General features: G+C 38.6%; 1 protein-coding gene across 1 annotated transcript in view; it reads right to left on the bottom strand.

Annotated features, from left to right (window-relative positions):
* LOC140950257 (E3 ubiquitin-protein ligase TRIP12-like) overlaps nt 1-23941 on the bottom strand; it is a 46711-nt gene that overhangs the window by 15786 nt on the left and 6984 nt on the right. Inside the window, exons 11-41 of the mRNA XM_073399465.1 lie at nt 23206-23301; nt 22800-22882; nt 20263-20328; nt 19889-19924; nt 19079-19174; nt 17110-17202; nt 16283-16336; nt 15810-15917; nt 15067-15135; nt 14888-14941; nt 14269-14380; nt 13672-13739; nt 12990-13039; nt 12754-12782; nt 11286-11494; nt 10354-10940; nt 9541-9769; nt 7972-8041; nt 7039-7145; nt 6227-6253; nt 5671-5756; nt 5251-5335; nt 4453-4485; nt 4143-4214; nt 3395-3441; nt 2937-2979; nt 2600-2686; nt 2051-2098; nt 1444-1475; nt 926-953; nt 792-823 (exon numbers count right to left, since the gene is read on the bottom strand). Coding sequence (XP_073255566.1) covers nt 792-823; nt 926-953; nt 1444-1475; nt 2051-2098; nt 2600-2686; nt 2937-2979; nt 3395-3441; nt 4143-4214; nt 4453-4485; nt 5251-5335; nt 5671-5756; nt 6227-6253; nt 7039-7145; nt 7972-8041; nt 9541-9769; nt 10354-10940; nt 11286-11494; nt 12754-12782; nt 12990-13039; nt 13672-13739; nt 14269-14380; nt 14888-14941; nt 15067-15135; nt 15810-15917; nt 16283-16336; nt 17110-17202; nt 19079-19174; nt 19889-19924; nt 20263-20328; nt 22800-22882; nt 23206-23301 — 2836 coding nt within the window. The remainder of the gene's footprint in view (nt 1-791; nt 824-925; nt 954-1443; nt 1476-2050; nt 2099-2599; nt 2687-2936; nt 2980-3394; nt 3442-4142; nt 4215-4452; nt 4486-5250; nt 5336-5670; nt 5757-6226; nt 6254-7038; nt 7146-7971; nt 8042-9540; nt 9770-10353; nt 10941-11285; nt 11495-12753; nt 12783-12989; nt 13040-13671; nt 13740-14268; nt 14381-14887; nt 14942-15066; nt 15136-15809; nt 15918-16282; nt 16337-17109; nt 17203-19078; nt 19175-19888; nt 19925-20262; nt 20329-22799; nt 22883-23205; nt 23302-23941) is intronic.

The following is a 23941-nucleotide window of genomic DNA, read 5'->3' as shown; positions in this document are numbered from 1 at the left end:
CAAGAAAATTTCTCTTGAAATTCCCTTACAATTTTCCCCTATGTATCGAGTAAATCATCTTCCTTATTCACTGCCGAGCTTAGCCTTTTTACTGGGCTAGAATGCCAATATAAAAGAATCACAAATATTCCTCATAACGTTTTTGTAAAATCCTAAGAAATGAATAGAACCACTCAAAAGTTCTAACAAAGTAGTTTTATTTGATGAATGGCAACACCATAGAATCTTGACCACAGATCTGGAAGATAGAGACTATTCAAATGAAACCTCTTCAGCAAAACTTTGACACGGTGCTATTTAATTATAAAGATTTTACAAAAATGAAATTTCGAATTTTCGAGTTTTTTATTTCTGTTTGCCACCAATAGAGCGTTTTCACATGACGTCACGGCGGCCATATTGGCGTTCCAAAACAATAAAACGGCGGCCATGTTGGTTTTCAAAACCAGTCCCTTTGGAGATTTCTTTTTTGTTGCCCACCTACCACTCCCCTAAGCCAACATTTTGCCCTAAGTGAGAAGTAAGTGTTAATTTTGACTTAGGGGAGGGGTATATTGGAAGTTTCCCAGAAACGTATCCATGATAACTAAGTAGCTATAGCCCTCACCCAGTGATACTTTGTTCAGGTTCGAATTCTGTCGGGGAATCAAGAATTTTTCTTTGTCCTAAGGTCGACATAAGACGATTGTTTAATCTTTTTCTTTCTTAAAACATAATTTGAAAGAAACAGCTTTTTAGAATACAATTATGGGATGATTTCTTTATCAGAAGACACTGAAATAATGACAAACCTTGAATTGTTTTGTCCTTGTAGTTCAGTCGCCTGTCAAAGTGGATCAAGCATTAGCAAAGTGTGTGACGCACATAAAAACAAAACAAATCGAAAAGAATATTGCCAATATTGCAAAGAGGATGATTGACTTACCAGAGATTCATCTATGTCATCATCCGAACTGGAAAAAAAGGAATAAACCTTCATTAACGTCTAAAGACAAACTAACTACCTAACAGACTAACTAACTGACTGACTGACTAAGTAACTAAGAAAATGACAACAATTATGAGCGAGATGATTCCCTTCTCTAATGTTTTTTTTTTTGACAAAGAAACTGTAAATATTGCTACCGACTTGTAAGTAAATAAGTAAGTTTTTAGGTCTGTTATTGTGAAGCCGACGGAGTGCCGATGTTAGTGAAGATCACGACAAAACACGCAAGTAATAGTGATTTCTCGTCCCCTAATTCCTTCCGTCCTGTTGCGTAAACTCACTATTTTGCCCTTGTGATATGGCTGAATCTGCGAGCGGGCAGGATGAAGCGAATCCTGCGTTCTGATTGGCTATCCAAGAGGGCAAGATGCACCGATCTCGCCCGCTCGGGATTTCCCGCATTGGCCCGCAAGAAAAAGTCAACACAACGTCACACTCAATATTCAACAGCTTACCCATCATCGTCACTTCCATCATCATCAGGATTCTATAAAATTAGTGATAATGATAATTGAAAATTACACAAAAAGGCTACCATAAAATAAAAGTTATCATCAAATTCGACAGAGAATTAGAGAGAATAAACTCGATAGGCAATTTGAACGACGGCGTCATTTTGTTGTTTACTTCCATATGGAATATGGTAATAAAATAGCAAAAGCCCCTAATTTGCACAAGAAAGCAAAACCATGAAGTATAGTAACATGACGCAAAGTCGCAAGCAAGACCTCAAGCTTAAAAAAGGAGATTCCTACTTTCTTGTGGCACTGTCTATGATTGAGTCATTGTGTTACGCGGAATAAACGGGATAAGGTTACAAAAAGCCGGGTGCTAATGGCTGCCGCAGTTTATACGTAGGTTACTTGTGTTTGATAAAGCCCGTGCTTTTGCTGAACATGTAAACGAGCCATTCTTTTGGAAGAGGGAATACTCAAAAGCAGCATTAAGTAAGAGTAATGTCGTGGGTCTATAGACGGTAAAGCTCAAACTGTTGACAATCTAGCTGACAGCTATGGACAAAAGGACACAATTTTACAACAACAAAAAAATGACAATAATTACCTCTCGTTTCTTTCCATAACCACGAACAACGAGATAGCGTTCGATTGCCTAGAATACAATACAGAGTCAGATTAGCAAAAGCATATCGACTTTGGCGCTTTGATTTTTTTTCTACTGGCAAAGTAAGCTCCCTCTGGGTGGATGCCTTGGAGACTAACTCTATTGTAGCCGTCTGCTGAGCGCAAATAAAAAAAAAGGTCATTGACAAAGGAAGTTAATGGCCAAGAAGAGAGGCCTGCCTCTTAGGTATCAATGGGTAGATTTAGCAAAGAGAAGCGAGGGGCGCGAACAGTCCTTTCTAAAATGCAAACACTAACGTAAGAAAGATAGCTAAAGGACTTGATCCTGATACTGTCCAGCTTAAAAGAGACTTCATTGACGTATTAAAAAAACAGATCATTATACGTTTCTGGGAAACTACTCACCTACACCTCCCCTAAGCCAACATTAACACTTACTTCTCACTTGGGGCAAAATGTTGGCTTAGGAGATGGGCAGGTGGGGAGTTTCCCAGCAACGTATAATGATCCAAAACAAATCAGTACCTACCTGGACTAGCGCCAGAGGATCAATTTTCACTGGTCCACGCTTCCACTGCTTCAAGCCCTCGCAGTCAGGGTGTCTTTGTAGAAGACACTAACAGAATAATTCAAGTATCATTAGGTAAGGTACATCTCCAATTTCGTCAGTAATAATCAAAGTTCAACTCAGTAACGCCAGGAAAACCTTCTCCGCCTAAGATTCCAGTCATTTCGCTCAGTTCTCTAAGGGGTATCCGTATTTTTTTTAATCAAAACAACCTGATTGCCGACGATGACCTGCTGTATCCTTAATCAACACCAATTACATTGCAAGACGATTATTTTTTACTTTAAATTTACAATACCTTGATTTGGTGGGAACTGAAGAATCTAAGAGCTTGAGACCCCCTAAAACGGAATGACGTCAGCAGTGTTAACTTGGTGCAATATCATTAGTAGAAGTAGCTATATTATCACAGATTTGGGAGGAGCGCTAGATTGAAAGGTCAGGCATAGTTATCAGTTTCCCAGCCCTCCCTCCCAAGTCCCAGCCCGTCTAGAGGGTCTAGAAAAGGCTACGTCGCAGGAAGTAGAAAGAGATTGCACTAGAGGGTTTCTCGCGCGAGATGTTGTGCACAACATAACTAGCCTTCTGGGTTGACACACGACACTATTAAAGTTGTGTGCCAAGTTAAATTATGTGTTATTACTGAAACCGATAATGATGATGATGATGATGATGATGATGATGATGATGATTTATGTAACTCGACTGAGAATTGTCCTAAATGAATGTTGCTTAAACAAAAAAAAGGAAAATTACCTCGCCCCGACTGCTCCGCCTGGAGTGTCATGGACTTTGACTGGAAGCTACAAAAATGATCAAAGCTGTTAAAATATGGCTGTACCTTAAAGATACTAGTGAGAGATAACAGATATATATTCTGGGTCGATGATTCAGCCACGACGGCACAAAAAAAACAGATTTATAACAAAGCCCAGGTAACTGCATTTTACATTTTGGTACCAGGTACATAAGATGTTCTCTCCAAGACAACAACCTTATTTTTGAGAGAAAAACAAGACGGTTAATCCGTCATTTCCATTTACATTTATAGGCCGTCCATGCGCATGGCTGTTGTACAAAGCTGGAATTTGTAAAAGGTTTTCCATTTAACAACCTGTAGCCTGCATGGCAGGCGCAAAAAAGGGATCTATTTAGGTTTCGGGGAAACTACCCACTTACCCCTCTCATAAGCCATCATTAAAACCTACTTCTCACTTAGGGTAAAATCTTGGCTTAAGGGAGGGGCAGGTGGGCAGTTTCCCAGACTCTTATACTGTTCTCTCACTTAGGGCAAAATGTTGGCTCAAGGGAGGGGAAGGTAGGCAGTTTCCCAGAAACCTACATTGAGACAAGAACGAACGGGAAAAGGGAAGGGGCTCCTTTTCTTCTCTCCTCAATCCCTCTCTCCTTTTCCTTCCCTCCCCTCCCCTCCCCTTTCGACGCCTGCAACGCAAGCTAGCTATTTGAGAAAAGAAATGAAATTGTTATATAGCCAGTCTATTACCTGTTCCAACTGATTAATACACAAGTGAAGTTTTTGTATCAAAGCGATCAGGGCACCCACGTTGGGCTCACTCTGTTGAAGAAGGAAAAACAAAATGAAATTTTACAACTGATACACACAACAATTATAGCTCAATCAAAAATATACAGTGGAGCCTCGATATAACGAACCAGTGTTTTGGCCCTTCGTTATACCGAGGTTCCACTGTATGAGACCGAGGCTCCAACTTGTTGTACCCACAATACATCCCCCTCTCTAGTAATAACCTTTGCACTACACGTGAGTTCTTAAATCACAGAAAGGTCTTTACCTCAAGTTTGATATCTCCAGGTGAGCATGTCTCCTGGAAGAAGAAAATATAACGACAAACTTCATGTTTACCACTATTTGTAGCGTTATATCAAACAGTTTTGATTAAACTGCAGTGCGACGTTTCTAGGAGGGGGGGGGGGGGGGGGGCTTGCACAATAACGTTTGCTGGAATGTAAGGCACTAGTTAAAGAAACGGGGGACGGGGGACGGGGGAAGGGGGCAGCCCACCCCTCCCTGCCGTCTCCCTACCTCGCAATCCCCCAAATGGTCGTGGCTTTAGATGGAATTCCATAGAAGTAGGTCGCCACCTTCTGACGGGCACAAAATCCTGTATGAACATATCATTCACTTTGTGTTCTAACCCTTTATATCACTATACTTCACGGCAGGTATATGATATACATTGTACGCTTCAAAAGGTGTGTGACCTCCTTCTACCGGATTTCATCCAACCGCCGTCTTCTTTCAGCCTTAAACACACCCTCTTCTCTTCCAAGTCTTCCTTTGCTTTCCAAATCAAAGATGGCGATTATAAGCAAAGAGAATGCGCCTGCAATGGAGGCTAGTTTCAGCTGAGAGGTCGAAAGTCGTTTTAAAAACTGGTTAGTGTACGCTGAAATTAGAAAAATCCTCACAACGAACACTTCAACGATAGATTGTTTTTTGTGGCCAGAAAAACAAGTACATGGTGTCGTTTACATAAAAAACAGGGATAAAAAAAGTAACTAAAATTGATAACCCTTCTAAGAACAACAGACAAGAGAGAATTAAAAAAGGATGTTAATTTAATACTGACCGGCAGACCAGCAAAAACGTGGAAAAATATTCTCATTCGTTTTTCTTGGGGAAGAGCGTCATCTGCCTCTGTCGATGTTAAATACCTATGTAAGGAGATACAAATAAGTAAATAAATCAATAGATAAAACAAATTGTACTTTTGTGAACAACTGAGCCCATGTGACTGAATGCATCCGTGTTGCAGATTCTGTAGCGCGGGAAAATGCTCACAGGTACGCCACATTTGTTCAGTGGTAACTTCTGATTGGTGAAAGAAGCGGTATGAAAAATTTTAGCCAATCAAAAAGTGAAGACAATCTAGGCTGTTCCAGGAATCGGGATAGTGAAGCTAGGGTGAAAAAACTAGGGACGATGGAAATTACTCTTGTTGTTCAACTGAAAACAGCTGTGTTAATTCTTAACGAAAGAATGACCATACCTTAGAATATTGGGTACCATTCCACTGTGAAGTATCTCAAATGCACATGCGCTGTTGTCTTCATTAGTCAACACATCAGAAATCTCCTGAAAATTTTAAACCAAAGAACGCACAAGATAATTTCATTTTTGGCAGTGAAGTGGAATTAACTTGAATTTGAGGATAATGAGGGGAAATCAAAAATATTGAAAGCCGACTAACATTACCGAAATGAGCTTCACCTGCCTAGTTTATTACTGAGAATACTAGCAGAACTAGAGTCGACAAAGTTGCATTCAGCTCCTGGTTTATCTGACGCTTTCAAGACAATGGATTAGAATCCAAGGGAGAGAAAGCTCAAAATAGCGACAGTTTTATTCTGTCTGTATAAGTTAGCCATCAACAAAGCTTGAATTGTCTGTAGTTACAGCCACAGATTCAGAAGGGGAGCGTTATAAAAAATGACAATTTTTGTTTAAGAACAACATTTCCAATCACAAATTGTACATTTTGATTGATGTCTTTCAACGTTGTTGTCGTTGTTTTTGTTTTTGGCAGCATTCCCGAGAACTCTCACCTTAAGTGCTGGCACAAAATCTTCCTTCTGTAAATAAATAAAAAGATAAATAAATAAATAAATAAATAAATGAGGGAGTGAGTAAATGAATGAATGAATGAATGAATGAATGAATGAATGAATAAAAATATAAATAAAATAAAGGCCTGAACCTAAACTAGAATGGTCAAGACACGAGTCAGAAAATGTTGCTGTATCAGTGCGGACAAATATTTGTAAGACGTTTGCAAGATGTTTACAAAACTTTTTTTTTTTTTTGACAACTTTTGAGACAGCTATTCAGCTGTGGTGCTTTTAAACGGTGTTATTCACTTTCCTTATCTTAAAAACAGTGTACCATTCTCCCCTGGGTAAACGCTGTGGCCTGGGGTCAATTGAACAAAACTTTTACATGTGTAATTTACAAGTGTAGCCATTGTTTTAGAGTGTGAAAACAATACCTGCATTTGTAAATTACACTTGTCAAAGTTTTACAAAATAGCCCACTTTACAGTACAGGTGGAAAAGAGTTGTTTTCGAATTTTCTAATGGAAGGCATGTCTTGTTTTCAAGCAGTCATAAAACTTAAAAATAAAAATAAAAAATTAGGAAATTTCAAGTCGTACAAGTGCAACGACGGCAAAGAATTGTACAAAAAAAAGTGCTGCACCTGCCAAAGTTGTTGTTTTGCGAATCCCAACCTATTACTTTTTTAACCTTCTCGTTGCTTCCGCCGTCTTCGTTGCTTATGCTCGCTAGGAGATTGCATAATGCGGCAGTGGAGTTAGGTACATGAGAAGCCTCACTGAAAGCTGTTTAAACAAACGACTCACCTCTAGAGTCAGTTGTTCCGCAGCACTCTTTAACTGACGTAGAACACTAAGGGCAGGGTGTGAATCACCCTTCTGTTGATCAAAGTATTCAGCACAGAATTTTGTAGCTGCAACAAAAATGTTAACATGTTGTTACTTAAACTTCCATCCCAGAGCTTTCATTTAAGGCGCGTGTCGAGGCTGTCTAAGTTACTTTGTTTAAAATGCGCATTACACGTCCTCATTTGCTACGGAACTTGTTAAATTACAGTTGAACCTCTCTACATTGGGGACAGAAGAAAGTGGCCGTTGTTACCGTTGTAAAGAGGTTGAAACAATATAATGAATGTATGGACTGTCCGCCAAAAAAATGGCCGTTATAGAGAGGTGGCAGTTGTGGAGAGGTGGCTGTTGTAGACAGGTGGCCGTTGAAGAGGTGGCCATTGTGGAGAGGTGGCCGTTGTGGAGAGGTGGAAACAAGAGTGAATGTATGGACTGTCCATCAAAAAAATGGCCATTATGTAGAGAGGTGGCCATTAGTGAAGGTTCCACTGCACTTGTAAATGGCAAAATCACTGTTTTTTTGTCAAAGAAACATGCCTCTCAAGCAGTATATCAAACGTAACAAACAAAAAAAATGAACTCTAAAAATGTTAGGCTACCAAATTATCAAAAAGCACAATTGCAACCCGTTTCAATCTTCTCCAAGTTTGTTCATCCGTTACTCCTTTGGTATTTGCTGAGTTATTTACACCTTCTCTGCATGTTTTGAGCAGTCATTTTTACGTTTCACCCAATTTGGTGGCAGTTCCGACCGTTTGAATTTTGATACGTTTCGTGACACAGCTCCTTAAATCCAATCTTCCAGTTACTTTCACCCATCTCAGTCAAGGTTCTTGTTCAATGTTGTATTAAAGCCTACCGCGACTTGATTTATGTTTTTTGGGTTCTCACCTTGCTCTTTTATCCATGTTAAAATTTTTTCGTGATTTTCTGAAATGCCATTTCCAACAGATGCTTCCAACTGGAACCAAAAAAATATATAATCTGTAAAACTGAATCATTGAAAAATGCTATCCTAGCGCTCTAATTGGCTTGGCCATCATGGCATATGAGCCATGATATACATGCTCTCCAAATATGGTAACTGTACGCGTCTGCTCAAAATTAAAAACAAGATGAAAATCGCTTGTTTTTAGAAATAAAGTCGGGAAGAATTCGCGATATTTTAAAACAATTATTCCACTCGCGCTTGTTGGATATAACATGATTATAGCCAACTCGGTGCTACACACCTCGTTGGCTCTCTACCATCTCATATCCAACGCACACTCGTAGAATAATTGTTAAATATACTTCATAATACTCTATCTTCCAAAAGACACCATTGGGAACCTAAACAAATACTTTAACTCCAGCCAACCCTTTGACCCTAATGTGAGCATACACATTCTGAACACTGTTGCCTACACACTTCATCAGGTGTTGATAAGGAGAATTTGGTTACCGATGATAACCTGTCCCAGGTTTCAAGATCTTAAATGTGCAGAGACCGTGAAAACTTGTGCAAAAAAACGCGCGAAGGCTGGGGAGAGAGATCGGCTGCCCTCTTTCCCAGATTCCGCCCGGTCTTATTTTATCTTGACTTCCGTTGTTTTTGCGACGTCCCTATTGGCTGAGAGCCTGGCACAGATTCACTAATCGAGACTCTTATTCCATGATCATTCTTATATTCTCACGACCTTTACGTTTGATGAAGCAGTGATGTTATATGGAGAAATTACATGCAGATCATCCTTGGTGGTTAAAAGCTTACGAACTACAGCAGAACCTTGATTTAAAGAACTTCTATATAACGAACGATTTTCTTCAGCCGGGCCAAAATGACAGTAAAATGTGTGGAACAGAACCTCGATTAAACGAAATTTACGTTATAACGAACGCAATCTAGAAGAGTATAATATACTTCGATATAACGGATAAATGTCAACATCTGATGAAGATGAATGAGAAACTGACCAACAAGGATAAAATTTATGAGCACAGTGGTTTTAACCAGTTTCGTTTGCCTCTTCTAGAGCTTATAGTGCCGTAGCTATGGCATGTACAACTCTGTACTGAGACAATAGCTTTGTATAGTGTAAATTGTTCATAATCGGGAAATGCTGGACGTTGAAAATTAATTATTAAGTATAACTCGACATGACGAGAATTTTTTTTTCCCGAAAATTCGTTAAATCGAGATTTTCGATCTAACAAACAAATTTCCCCAGTCCCTTGACACTGCATTAAATCGGGGTTCCACTGTTCCTGAACAGATATATGGTAATGTACACAGTTGCGAATCCAGAAAATTCAGAAAGGGGTGGGCGGGACACTTGCCCACTTGCCAGCTACATAGATACTTTTTGTTTTTCTGAGAATTCTATAAAAATAATACAAAATTTCAAAGGAAAAGGGGTGGGCACGGCCCCCTCGGCCCAACCCTAAATCTGCCCTTGGTACAACCTTCTTATGCTGTACCTTAGCTGGTCGTTCTGAGAGCACTGAAGACCGGCAACTAAGTCTTGAAGACTGAGAGGCCAAAAATGAAGCTCTACTCTCGTGAAGCATCGTCTTTGAAGAAGGTGCACCTATCTGCTGCCTAGCAACGTCACCAACAAACGCATCTGATGTGCTTGCAATGCTTGTAGCTTTGCCTCTACTTGGACGTTTTGAATAGCGTTTCCTCCGCAAGACATCCCCCAGCCTCCTAAAATACAAAAAAAAATCAAGGTGATAAAGTAACAACATGGTTATGCTTCTGGTAACAATGATAAAATAATTCCGGTCAGGTTAATCCTTGCAAGTTGACGGTCCTTAAGGTTACTTTGGATGGGATGGTTGGATGAATGTATTTATGGGTGGCTGGGTAGGTGGGCCGATGGATAGATGGATTGATTGATGGGCGGATGGGTGGGCATATAGATTGGGTGGATGGATGGATAGATGGATGGGCGGATGGGCAGATGGGTGGGTGGGCAGATGGATGGGTGGGTGGATAAATAGATGGGCTGGTGGAGGATAGATGGGTGGGTGGATGGAATCGAAGGATGGGCGGGTGGATGAAACAATACACGGGTAGGTGGGTGGGTGGTTGGATGAGATAATTACCTGGACGGGTAGCTAGGTATATAAATAAGTAGGTGGCTGTGGAGATGGATTTGTGGACGGGCGCTTCAACGAAGACAAAGGAAGCCTTGAGTGTTTTCAATAATCCTAACATTAGCGTAAAAAATTAGGGCGTTAACTTTCAGGTAAAAATGGGATGCGAACATAAAGACAGAGATCTCTGACCTGGTTACTGGTAATGATGGTGCATTTTCAGGGACTCTCTGTGTTGGACTTTCAACGTCACTACTGCTTGCTAAATTCTCTGATGAACAGTTTTTTCCTGACGTGCTTGGTTTATTTGCCAACAGACCGTTGGCCAAGTCTCTAACCCTATGCATCACTCCTTCTCTTCTGAATGACACATGAAACACATCAGGCAGCTTTTGCATTACAATTTCTGCCATTTGAAGAGCGTTTGTTATGACCCTCAAGTCATTTGACTGTAGCATTCCTCCAATCAAGCTTGAAATTGGGTGTCTCTTCAAGACCACGCCCAACAGTTCTGGGGGCGCATGATACAGTACTCTAAGAATAGCGTTCACGCATTTGTGTCTGACAGCAGGTCCCACAGACGAGCTGAATATCTTGTACAGAGCAGAAAACATTCCACATGTGTACGAGGAAGCCAATTCAGTCTCCTCACGTAATACCACTTCACGTTCATCCCTTCCTGCAACTTTAGCTTCATCTGTATTTGAGACGGTAGTATTTGTCTCACTGCCATTGGGGCATCTTTGAATCTGTCTTGAAGTGCCTGTATCCTCATTGGTCTACAAAGAAAGAATGCATCTCTTACTTTGATTTAAAATGGTAATTGAAATGAGTGGAGTGCAATTTGGTCTGAAAGTCTTGTTCTTCTCTGAGCCTCGGTTATGTTCCTGGCATGTAGGTTCTTATAAAAAGAGTGTATTCATTATTTTAACCCTTTAAGCCCTGTGAGTAATCAGCATCAAATTTCTCCTTGTAATATTAATGCTTTATAAAACACAGTGGTCATGAGAATTACTGACATGATCACACACGATGAATTGGCTTGATATTTTATCAACCTCTCCCCACTACTTCTGTAGCAAATGAATAGGGGCAACAAATGAGAATTCAAATTTTGATCTCACCTGTTGCATAGTGTTAAAGTCGACTGTGTAAGTTCTTCCCAGAGTAGTGAGGGTCAGCTCATCCTCGCCACTCTGATAAGCAGCTTCTATGATCTTGCTGTCAATCCAGGAGTATGTGTGCCACAGTCCCCTGTCATCTCTCCACTGCCACAGACCTTGCTCTGCCTTCTGCTGTGGCTTACAAAGCAATGTATCCACTGAAAATATACCTGTAATGGGAGGATGTCATGAGACGCAAGTAACAGTATGTGTGTACAGTCAAGTCTCTCAAAGACAGGCAGAAACCTTTGGGATGGGTACTAAGGGTGCTTTCCATTTTATCAGAACTGACTGACCAGACCATTCCCGTCATAATGATAACGTCCCTTTTAATCAGAACTCTCCAGCCAGATCAGTCGAATCCTGAATAGTATGCACGAAGGAGATGGTTCTTCTGCAAAAACTCTTGGAAAAAGCCTATTTCATTTTCAAACTGACTGGTCGGGCAAACGTCCCGCCGGCCAGTTCGGACAAGTGGAAAGCGCACTAAGTGCCCATCTTATGGAGAGTCAAATAAAGGGGGTAAAGAAAGGCAGGCACCAACTCTAGGTGTCAGCTTTACAGAGGCGCCTGTCTTAGAGAGGTGTCTGTAAAGAGAGAGTCCACTGTATTATGACGATTGTATGACAGAAAAAAAATAAAAGTCCCTAATAGGGTGTGCACAAATGACACCCTAGAGATTACAAAACCATTAACTTTCACTTCTTATGTTAAAACCTTTTTTTTTCAGGGCTGATTACTACATACCATAAATCCTCTATTAAGCCCCCCCTTCTCAAATAAGCTCCCTCCCTCTAATAAGCACCCCTCCCCTCCCATGATTATTCTTCGCTAATAAATGATAGACTGTATTAATCAATCACGACCGTAAAACGTTGGGTGGACTGATCTGGGATGGTTTATTTACCAACTGGAAGTTCTGACTTGATTCTGATCCTGGGCTGCATGACCTAAAACTTCTTGTACTTGAGCTTTTCCACTTTGTATTCTAGTTCTTTATGGAGAACTTATGCCATTGTTGTTTCTAAATTAAATAAGCCCCCCTCCCCCTTAAATGGGCCTAACATAAATAAGCCCTATAGGGGGCTTAATAGAGGATTTATGGTACCGCAAAGTCCCCTGGTCTTTAAAAGAAGGAACAAAATGTTCACAAACAAAGCAAGATATAAATAAATACATAAAGATGGGCCTTAACTGAGGGGTAGGGAGGAGGGGTATAATTGGAATGGAACATTTGTTGTAAGCAAATGGGTTGATTTGTAATGTTCATGACAATAGAAATTGCCTTCACTTTTAACACATGTTAGTAACCACATGTCTGTCAGAAAAAAAAATTGTCCCTGACAAATAATGATGACATTGACTGGATACTAAGCTCAAGGATTGCACTCTTGCCCTTCTTAACTGCTCAACATTAAAGTTATCTTACCATCTGTAGGTAGTTTTGGAAGCAGTTCACTGTTGAAAAGAAAATACAAGAGTTAATACAAAGATTTAAAGAACAGATCTGATACTACAAGAAATCAAACTTATTACCAGATAAAAATGTGGAAGAGTGTTAAGAAATGTCACAACCAGAGAGGAAAATACTTTAAAATGTCTACATATCAACATGGATGGAAGCTAATAATAATTGTTGAAGATAATTGAAACTTATCAACAAACCTGATAAAACAGGTTATTTCGAAGAATTCTTGTGGACTTCTTGATAACAGCTGGAAAGAAATGAAGTTATGATCAATGCAGCTCTACTATTGCTACACTGCTATTGTTTCTACTCATAAGGAGACACTTTGGCCAGTTTAAATCCTTTGATTTGTAGAAAAGTGCTCAATAACACAACAAGGCTTGTGTATTGTAGGCTAAGTGGGTGCTGCCTTCCTCTCTTGCTATCTGCGCAATCCCTGCCCTCTAATCCAGCAATTGGCTTAACTGTGTTTCATTCACCCTTACAAAGTTTTAAAAAGTCTGCACAATCCTGCACTCATATCCTGTAACTGGCTTTGACTTTATTATACCCTTACACAGTGAGAAAAAGTAAACACCAATAATTGCAGAGCCAGCAATCCTAATTACCAGGTCACTTTTACACATAAGTGGCACATCTATAGCCCACATTTGTTTGGACTTCCACTAAGAATGAATGGAATGCAAAGAATGTGCAAATGCATGCACGTTTGCACCTTCTATCACTTGCAATCTGATCATGGGCCTTCAATCAAGCAAAACATACAGAAAGAACAGCACAGACGGCAAGAGTGTTTTCACCTTCAATCTATTTCGCCCGCATTCCCTTTGATTATTACTCTAGCTATTATTTATTTATTTATTTTTTAATGAAAGATACCTCTGCATTTTCTATCTCTGCAGGCTCTGTGGTTCCCAACAATAAATAAAGAATTGTGTCTGATACATCTGAAACAGAATCACAATAAAGTACAATATTCAAAAAAACTGTTACTGATCCTTTTTCCCCTAATTTGAGTATCATCTATAGCCACACAAATACTTCATTTTGCATGTCACCCAATAATCATAAATATCAACAGTAACTTTTGAGTCTGTGAACAAAAAGCGATTCTGTGACCATTCAACCCATATAAAACCTCTTCAGCAGTATTTTCACATGGTACTATTTATTTACAATATGTAGTTCTAACTTTTAAGCCTGTGGATGAAATCCTATGGTGTGACTATTCAAACAAAACCTCTTCAGTAGTACATTCACATGTATTTCTTTAGAATGTAGTTCTAACTTTTGAGTCCGTGGACAAAATCCTAAGGCGTTACTATTCAAATGAAACCTCTTCAGCAGTACTTTCACATGCTACTATTTCTTAAGCATGTAGTTCTAACTTTGGAGTCTGAATGAAATACTTTGGTGTGACCACTAAAACAAAATGTATTCAGCAAAGCTGTTTATTAATATCACTGAGTGACTTACTTTGCCTTAGAAGCTGTACTGCTATGGCTGGGCTGCTGTTGCACAGCATGGCCAACATGCGGACAACCATCACAAATGTACTAGTGCTAATGACTGGTGGAGTCATCATCAGCTATGTTGAAAAAAAAAACAGAAAACATGACATAAAATAAGGGAAAACTTGACACAGAAAAATTTAAAGCAATAATTTCAGATCAATGCATTAATCTCCAGCTTTGAGTTAAGAAAAAGTTTACTTTACAATGTATCATGTTGTAGTTAACTTTTTATTTCAGTTAATTTTTAATTTTTCCATCGTTTTTGGGTAAGGTAATGTATGCTAAAGAATTTAACACAAAAGAAAAACAAAAATTAACTCAAATAAAAAATTAATAGCAACATATATTTTGTGATAGCTCAGACAGTGCCAAGGTTGAGCCCTTGAAAAGTCACAGGATCTCCAGTGTCTTGCAACTTTAAAATCTGACGTGATAAGGCAGTTGAAAAAAGCTCGGAGCTTAAGGCCCACAGGGATTAACAGTACAGCCATGAGGATGATTTTCTTTGTAACTGGTAAGTTGAAAGATGTTATAAAGTTTGAAATGGTACTTTGACAATTCATGAGAAATAGTTTACTCACCAACTGTTGTAAGTTGTTGAGAAGGCCATGAGAAGCAAGTTCCCCAAGGTGTTTCTGAAATACATTGATAAAAAATTAACTACCAGTACAATAATCTGCTTTCTGATCTCATCTAGAAGAAGATGGAATTGTGAGAAAAAAAAACAGAAAAGAACCGGGAAATGAAAAATATGACTCACCTCATTTGTCTGAAAGCTTTCTACAAGTCTTGAAAATGCCACACAACAACTCTCCACTGACTTCTTATCCTGCAAACAATGGCAGAGTTACCAGTGACCCTTTAAACCCCAACCTCTACACCAAAATAACCCGGTTTGATTTCCATATTTTAGGTAAAAGAATTTGATAGAAGATCAGTTTTAATTAGGCATTCCACTGGTGAAAAGTTATGACTTTATAAAATTTCCTCAAACAACAATTCACCATCTGTCCACTTTGATTTCTGTCTGAAAATGTCACCATTTTGGTCAGACAAACTAAAAAAATGCCAGGCATACAACGTTCATTACAAATATTGACTATAAAGATACAGCTTCATAATGATAGTCATTTGTATTTTGACCTGTCTGGTTATAATCTGGTTATCAAGTCCAAATACAAATAGGATTTTGTCAGACAATGGGCAAATCTTAGTCAGTTCTACAGGCTGTCATTCAGGCAAGCTGTAGCTAGCATGTACTGGTCAAAAGTCACTTCAACTAGCCTGAAAAACATTTTTGATGAGCACAGATTACAGTTTTTCTGCACTTTGAATTCCCCCCAAAACTTCACTTGTCCTTTGGGCAAGATAAGAACAGAATTCACTAGCTTGATAGCAAAATCCACTGGTACCAGGTTAACAGACACTACTTTTTTTCCAAGCTGGTCAGATATTCCCCAATGACCAACTGTTGTTTGCAGCTCTATAAGTATTTTGTTCTACCTGATGTTGTAATCTTCCACTCAAGATTGGGATAGAATCAGCAACCAGATGAAAGTCACCAACACCAATACTATGGCAACAGTTGGCAGCTACTGACAGGGCTGACCTCTGAAAACAGAGAAGAGAGAAGATTTGATTATATTATGCATCACTTTCTCAGCTACCCCTGTGCACCTGTTCAAATGTGGCAAAAACAATGTTGAACAGAGGTTTTCTGTCAATTATCTGTCAATGTACAGCAAACTTAGTAGAATCTATAGATATCAATATAACATTGTAGACTGCATGTATTAACAAGAATGTGATCTTAACTAAATTAAATAGCTGTACTGTAGACGAGTTAACTTTGATTAAGGGCACTGCACAGTAAAACTGAAAGAAATCAACATCAGAAGAAGGCATTGAGCAGGACTAGACTTAAGACCACTGATTCTTAATAGTTATTTTTCTATACAACTGTATCTGAATCATACCTGTGCTGATATTGAGAAGAAGTCCAAAAACAACAGACAGGCTGACATTCCTCCCTAAAGAAGAGATAACACAGCAAAATGAACTCAACAAAAAGCACACTCTAATATTTGTTAAAGCCATCTTTTCCAATCTAAAAACCTGGATGCTCCTACCATGTTTGCCACATGTTTTTTGTAGTAGTTATTCTACTTCTCTAGCCAAACTATTAAGGCCTTTCTTTGGCCTTTGTTGTGCAGGATGGAAATGAATTTCAACTAGAAAAAACTGTACCAACTGATTCAAGTTTTAACCATTCTGTTATTTTTTAATGATTCAGTAGAAAAGAGGCCCTCTTATTGGGGAACTTATATGTTTGTCTCTAGTCTGAATTTCAAAAACGGTCATTTTGTGTATTGAGGAGGAGGCCATGTTGCCATTTGCTGTTGGAATTTAACTACTGTATTTGAGATTTTCTTTGTAGCTGTCACAGTTTCAACTGATCTTCACGTCATTTGTCACAATTTCATTTGCCTTAAGTCCCTGTTGCAAGCCTAATTTTACCCTAACAGGGCCTGAGTCAAGGTGCAAAGAAATTCATTTTACAGCTTGCCATTCAGGCAAGCTGAAGCTAGCATTTACTAGCCCAAACGTCATTTCAACTAGCCCCCCAAATTTCTAGATGAGCAGAAATGATTTCACAGTTCTTCTGTAAGCTGAATTTCTCATTAATACTTCACTTGCCCACTGGGCAAGTTATGCACAGAATTCACTAACCCAATAGCAAAATCCATTAGCTCCAGGTTATCCGACACTACTTTCATTGCATGCTGCCTGAGTAAATACTTACTGCTTGTAAAATTGCTTTTCCATGTCTCCTGGACAGCATAGCTAAAGCAGTCAGTGCTTGTTCTGCTACATCCATGCACTGGATGACTTGAAGCTTCATAAAATAAAAGTGAAGTTATCATTTCAGTTTGTTTACTTCTTAAAGGCATAAAATGGCTGCACACCAGGGCTACACGTGTAGGTTGTTCAAAGCTCAGCTGGGTTAAGATAACCCAGGGTTAGTGGGAAATTTGAATTCAGATATGAAAGCTTGAAAAGCAAATTCACTTTAACTCTTTTTGTCTGCAATTCGATGACTGGATACTTCAAAGAGAATATATAACAATTATTCACTGAAGCAGAGGTGGCTAGTATTGGATATTTACCGAGGCCCCGAAGCGGCCAGGTAAATATCCATTACTAGCCACTGACACTGAGGTGAATAATTGTTTTAGTATATACTAAAACAGTGAGATAATTGAGCACAAAATGATGATTTTAAACTCATTTACTGTTGCCAACGATCACAATTTTGGTGTGCGATGACCGAATGGCCGCGGCCGTCGTTTTTTCTTAGTGACAAATGAAACTTTTGAAGGGGTTTGTTTAGCTCTTGCGGGGAAGTTTCTTCAAAAGGAGTTGTGAATTCTGTTTGTATTTAAAATAATCCTGTGAAAAAGATTATTAAATTTATTTACTTATGAACAAGTCAACTAAATAAAGTAACACAAGACTTAAGCTTAATTTGCATTTGTAAACAAAAAACTTTTTCACCGGTTTTATCAAGAACTATTCAAGTCAAAAAGACAAAGCTTTACCTGTTAAAACTTCCAAACCGAACTTCGTCACCTTCTTCATGTATTTCGGAAATAGCTCGCTTGATTAGTTGTGAAATTTCTTAGTTTGTTACGGCAGCAAACCGGGAAAGCATTTTGCTCGCAACCTACGTGAGTCTGGCGTCGCTCTCTTGGAGGAACTGGAGGTAAATCAGTGTATAGTGCAGGATATTCACTGATTGAGTAGCCAATCAGAGCGTGTGAAAAACACTATTCACTGTTTTAGTATATAATAAAGAAAGTAATACAAGAAAATGCTTTTGATGAAAAGAAAGAAACCTTGGTTGAAATTTAACCCCAGGTTAGTGCTAACTGGCCTTGAAAAATTGGGATCAAAAGGAGTACAGAATTTAAAGAAAATTTTGCCATAATGATGTAAAAGGAATTATTAGTGAAATTCATACATTGTTGGTTTTAAAAGAGTGGAAATAACAAGAGAATCTAGAAAAAAAACCAATCTCTGTACATGTAGTAAGAAGAAAAAAGAGGCAACAACAATGACCATCTCAACATGGCAATTGATAATTTTGCTCCTGAAATCCAACCGGTTCATCATAACCAAGGGGGTTTGATAAAAATTGAAGTAGCCAGCAGGTTTATAAAGAAATAACCTACTGTATGTAGAAGAGTCCGTTGGTCCGCTTTCTCTGGGGGGTCTGGGGGCATGCTCCTCCAGAAAATTGTGAAATTTCAAAGCCCTACAATGTGATTTCCAGCGTTCTGGGGTGCCGAAAAGAGTGTGTTTTTCACTTTTTCATGGTGATTTATCAGCCACACAAGCAACTCCCACAAGCAATGATCAAATGAAAATAACTTAATTACAAACATTTGCAGAAAAGCAAATTCCCCATAAACCTATGAAGAAACGTGTGAATAATTGCAGACTGAAATACAGCCTTCACATAACTAAAAGCATAATATAAAACAAGGGGGCCTTTATGAAAACACGTCATTATTACGTTTCATTCAGATTTTATGACTAAATATTTTTTCTTTATGACATTATAAAAACTACTTGTTTCCTCTATCGGAAAAAAAAGCCAACTTCTCTGAGCAAAGTAGCTGACATAGACATGTTTTGACAGTCATTGGTGCTTATTGAAACCCCTGAAAACCTTTTACCCATTCACAGCTTCTGAGGTCATACAAATGTACCTTCTCTATAAACACAGGCACTGCCTCCACTACTACAGCTGTTGATCTTGGGAGAGCTTCCATTAGGTATGTCAATGCTCGACAGCCATGATTCATCTGCAAATATTTCAAAAAGTCAACAAGTGCCCACAGGAGACACCGACAGGGTAAGGACACCCAAAACACATGATTAAAGGACATTTAAACATAGCCAAATGTGAAAGTGACTTCAAAATAACACATACATGTATAAAAAAAGTTGGACTGAGTTATAAAAAGGAAATTATGCATTTTCCTATCATCATTATGATCGCCACCATCATCATCATCATCATCACCACCACCATCATCATCATCATCATCACCACCACCATCATCATCATCATCATCATCATCATCATCATCATCATCATCATCATCATCATCATCATCACCACCACCACCACCATCATCATCATCATCATCATCATCATCATCACCACCACCATCATCATCATCGTCGGCATCATTATCATCATCACCATTATCACTTCCATGACACCAATTTTATAAGTCAAGTAGTATCACCCACTCCACTTTCATATTTTTATTAACCTTTTAAGCCCTAAGAGTGATCAGCATCAAATTTCTCCTTGTAATATCAATACTTTGCAGAACAGAGTGGTCATGAGAATTATGGACAAGATCATGCAAGATGAATTTGCTTGATATTTTATCAAACTCTCTCCACTACTTCTGTAGGAAATGAATAGGGGTACCAAATGAGAATTCAAATTTTGATCTTAGGGTTTTTAAGTGCTGCACTGTGTAGTGAGAAATTCATATACTTACAATGTCAAAATTGTGCTCCATTGAAAGAAGGTTAATCTGATGGAATCAAATGCAACAAAAACAATATTAATTCATCATAACAATGAAAATAGGTGTGCCGATCATAAACTTATTTCTAGTTTTAGTTGTCCTGTTTTTGCAACAGTTTTTCTTTGCTTGGTGACTGCATTCCAGCAAAGGTTTTGTTCAATTGGTTGCCTGCCTGTTGTATGTGATTGGCTTTCCTTCAGTAATAATGTCACTGAAAGCTAACTTTACTATCCTCAAGATCTTCTACAAGGGAACAAAAAGGAGAATGTACAACATCCTCTACATCAGCCTTAAACTAGCCTACAGTGTGGACATTCATTTGTTGATAGAGAGAGACTACTCACTAGTGCAGGCACAACTTGCTTCACAGGAAAACCAACAAGGCTCTCTTCATTCCCCATCACTAGGAACTATAACAAAGAGCAAATTAAGACACAAATTGACAAAACCTCTATAAAGGGGAGCTTCTAAAGGATAATAGTGGAGAGGAAAAACACAATACATTTATGGGTGTACATAAAGAACACTTAAATAAACAGAAAAAAATACAATTTGCTATTTGCACATCTCCCATAATACACCTTGTTTGCTCACCCCCTTCCCCACCCACTATTGTCTCAATTTCTCTTGGGATGACTGTAATACCCTGGAGAAATCAACAACAAAGGTTATCCACAATTTTGGGGGTTGAATAGGGTGTATTATGGGAGATGTGCCACTGATGAATTATTATTATCCACTTGCGTCAGAAACTCATAAGGGGTTGAAACGTGTAACTCTCATATGTTTGCTTTGTCCGATGCTTGTGATTATTCATTTTCGAAAGTACTATATTTGGAACGAGAAGAAGAGATAACTGACCAATCAAACTTCGTAAACAATGTGACGTAATTTTCCTTCAGGTTCCCGCGCCCGCTTAAAAAAATGCCCGACAAACAGGGGAAAAACTCCCGAAAGCCGAGAAAGCTTTCAAAGGTTGAAACCAGGAATATTACCGAAACACTGAGCAGGATATTATTGCCTTACCACCCGGGCCAAACATAACATTATGAAACCCACTGACGGCTTTGCAACTTCTTGAAGTTGTCACTTCAAAAAACAATGCCTTGTTGACCCTCTGTAAGTAAACTTATACTGCAAATGGGCTTTTAAAATTGTTTTGTTAAAAGTCTAGAATAAACAGTCAAATTATTTTCTAATAAAATTCATTAGCTGCGTATCGAAAAGTGTCCAAAACCTGAACCTGACATCTTCGCAAAAAGTGATGCTTGTAATGAATGTGAGGAGCATTTTAAAAGCTTAAATTAAACTTGGATGTTGTAGTCACGATCGTGTTTTGAACTAATTTTCTGAATGAACAAACTCAAAACAATCGACAGAGAAGCCGTTTCTTGAAAATTTTTCAAAAAGTTAATTCTTTAAAGCAATTCGGAAAACAGTATCTGGATCGTGGATCAGTTCACGCAAGTGAAATCGGCTAAGCACATGGCAAATTCAACACAAAATCCATCTCAAATCAGGGCACATTTTGTAATTTTTCTTTAGCGCCGAAGAGAAAAATTTATAAAACGTCTATGAAACATTTAAAAATACATAAATTCCCTTTCAAAAACGTAATTGTCTTGGCCATAGAGTGCAAAATGTACCTGAAAATTCAGCAAAAACTTCACTAACTTGGTTGCATTTCAAAACAGACCGTGGGCTCCGCCGTGAAGAAAACAAGGTTGAATTCCTCGAAGGACGATTTCTTGATGAAAAGCTTCCCTTTCTCCACAAAAAGAAAGCTGAGCATTCTTTTTAACTTTCTCTTTCCATTTTTTGTCTTTTAACGGTGTATTTTTAACTTTGAAATGCAGAACTCTTGTCTTAAAACATCTGCATGGTGATCGCGCAGCAGCCATTTTGTTGAAAATGGATATAACATAACATAACATAATCTTTATTTAACGTGGGAGAAACACTTAGCTAAAGCTATTTTGCAGGTTTTCCACAAATCAATATTAAGAAAGAAAGAAAAAAAAAATATGTACATAGAAATGTAAAAATATATATATATATATAATTATAAAATATCTAGCATCTAAAATTTCAAAATTAGATAACTAAAATTGAATGTTCCTCACTTGTTTGTTAAATTCTAGACCTCCAGCTCTTAAACATAATTCATTTGGAATACTGTTCCATTGTTTTGCGGCGAAATATCTAAAGGAGTTTAATCCATACTTTGTAGTATTTACTTTTGGCAGTGATAGCGTATTATTGCCCCTTAAATCGTACTTGTTGTTTCTCATTTCAACAAGTTCCTTAATGCATGTGGGGGCGGTGCCTTGAAAACAGGCGTTTATAGTTATTAACATGTCCTGGACACGACGGTTATCCGTCACTAAGGTTTCAAATATGGTAAAAGTGAATATTCACGAGCACTGAACGCGAGTTACACGTTTCAACCCCTTATGGGTTTCTGCTTGCATACACTTAGAGCACTTTCCATTTGTCAGACCTGACCGGCCAGACAATTCCCGTCATAATGAGAATTTCACTTTTAATCAAAACTATCCAGCCAGATCAGTCAAAACCTAAATAGTATGCACGAGATGGAAAAAGCTCTTGGAAAAAGCCTATTTCATTTTCAAAATAGCTCGTCCGGCCATGGTTCAACCGGCCAGTTCTGACTTTTGGAAAGTCTCCTTAGACTAACAGACAGATTTGGCACTGAATAAAGTAAGTGCATGTCATTTTAAGCTAAGGCAAGTATATAAAGCCTGTATATAAAGAACACAATTTTGTTTGGCCTAGACTTTCTATTATTTTTGCATTAAATAATTACAGACAAATTACAAACAGAAGACTAATCTGGATTTTTTCCTGCCTCAGTCATTACCTGGCACATTTCAATAACAGACTGGAGCTGTTGTCCCTCATCTGATGACTGGATCCCTGTCAACATCTGTTGAACTTTACCACCTAGGCGTTGGGCAAGATGATTGATTTAAATAAACATAGTGATCACTCAGTTTTAAATTTACAGTTCAGGGCTATGCTACAGCAATGACCGGTAGCCCCAGGTGCCTCACTTTTGCTCTTGGGTGACTAGGAAATGTTAGTTTTGATTTCAGAAAAAAATATATGCTGAACAACGGGATTTCACAGGTTCAAAGCACTGGGCAATTTTTCTTAGAGCACAGCCTTGAGCACACAGGCTGTCGGAAAAATCATTCAAAAACTATTTCATAATTCAAAATATACAAACTATGACATTGAATCTGCTGTACCATTGACATATTTACCTGAACCAGAGCTGATAGTTCTATGCAAGAGCTGATGCATCCGTGGTCCAAGTGAGCCAATCAGATGAGATGGCACACCACGTGCCTCCAAAAGGGCTACAATGAAACAACAAGAACAAATACATGACGAGAACTTGCTTTGCAGAAAATGCCCTAAAAATAACTTCTTGCATGGTGGCAGAAAGGAATGGTAGGAAATTTACTGTCTACTCTGTATGTGACCAGGAAAAAGGTGTGCCTGCATTATATATTCGCCCATAGGAAGAGACACTTTAAATCCAGGAATAAAGCATAAGTGTAAGTAAGAGCTAAGAAGGCTATTCTGTTAGACTAGTTATACTTAACTGTGCACCATGAAAACACCATGTCTTTGATTTGCAGTGAAATTAATTAGCTTATATTTTGCTGTCACAGGGTGCAAAGAAAGTCAGTTTTACAGCCTGCCATTTGGGCAAGCTGTAGCTAGCACGTACTAGCCCACAAGTCATTTCAACTAGCCCCCAAACCCTTTTTGATTAGCAGAATTGGTTACAATCCTTCTGTAATTTGAATTTCCCAAAAAAACAGCACTTCCCCGTCAGGAAAGTTAAGGACAAAAATCACTAGCCCGATAGCAAAATCCACTACCCTGGGATATCAAACATGACTTTCTTTGCATGTTGCTGTCAGCCACCACTTATCTACTTCCCTGTTGTTACATATCATGTACCTCCCTTGTAATGTTTGGAATGTGCTG

The sequence above is a fragment of the Porites lutea genome, chromosome 10 (genome assembly GCF_958299795.1).
Source record: "Porites lutea chromosome 10, jaPorLute2.1, whole genome shotgun sequence".
NCBI lineage: Eukaryota > Metazoa > Cnidaria > Anthozoa > Scleractinia > Poritidae > Porites > Porites lutea.
This window is presented reverse-complemented; position numbering and strand designations above follow the sequence as displayed.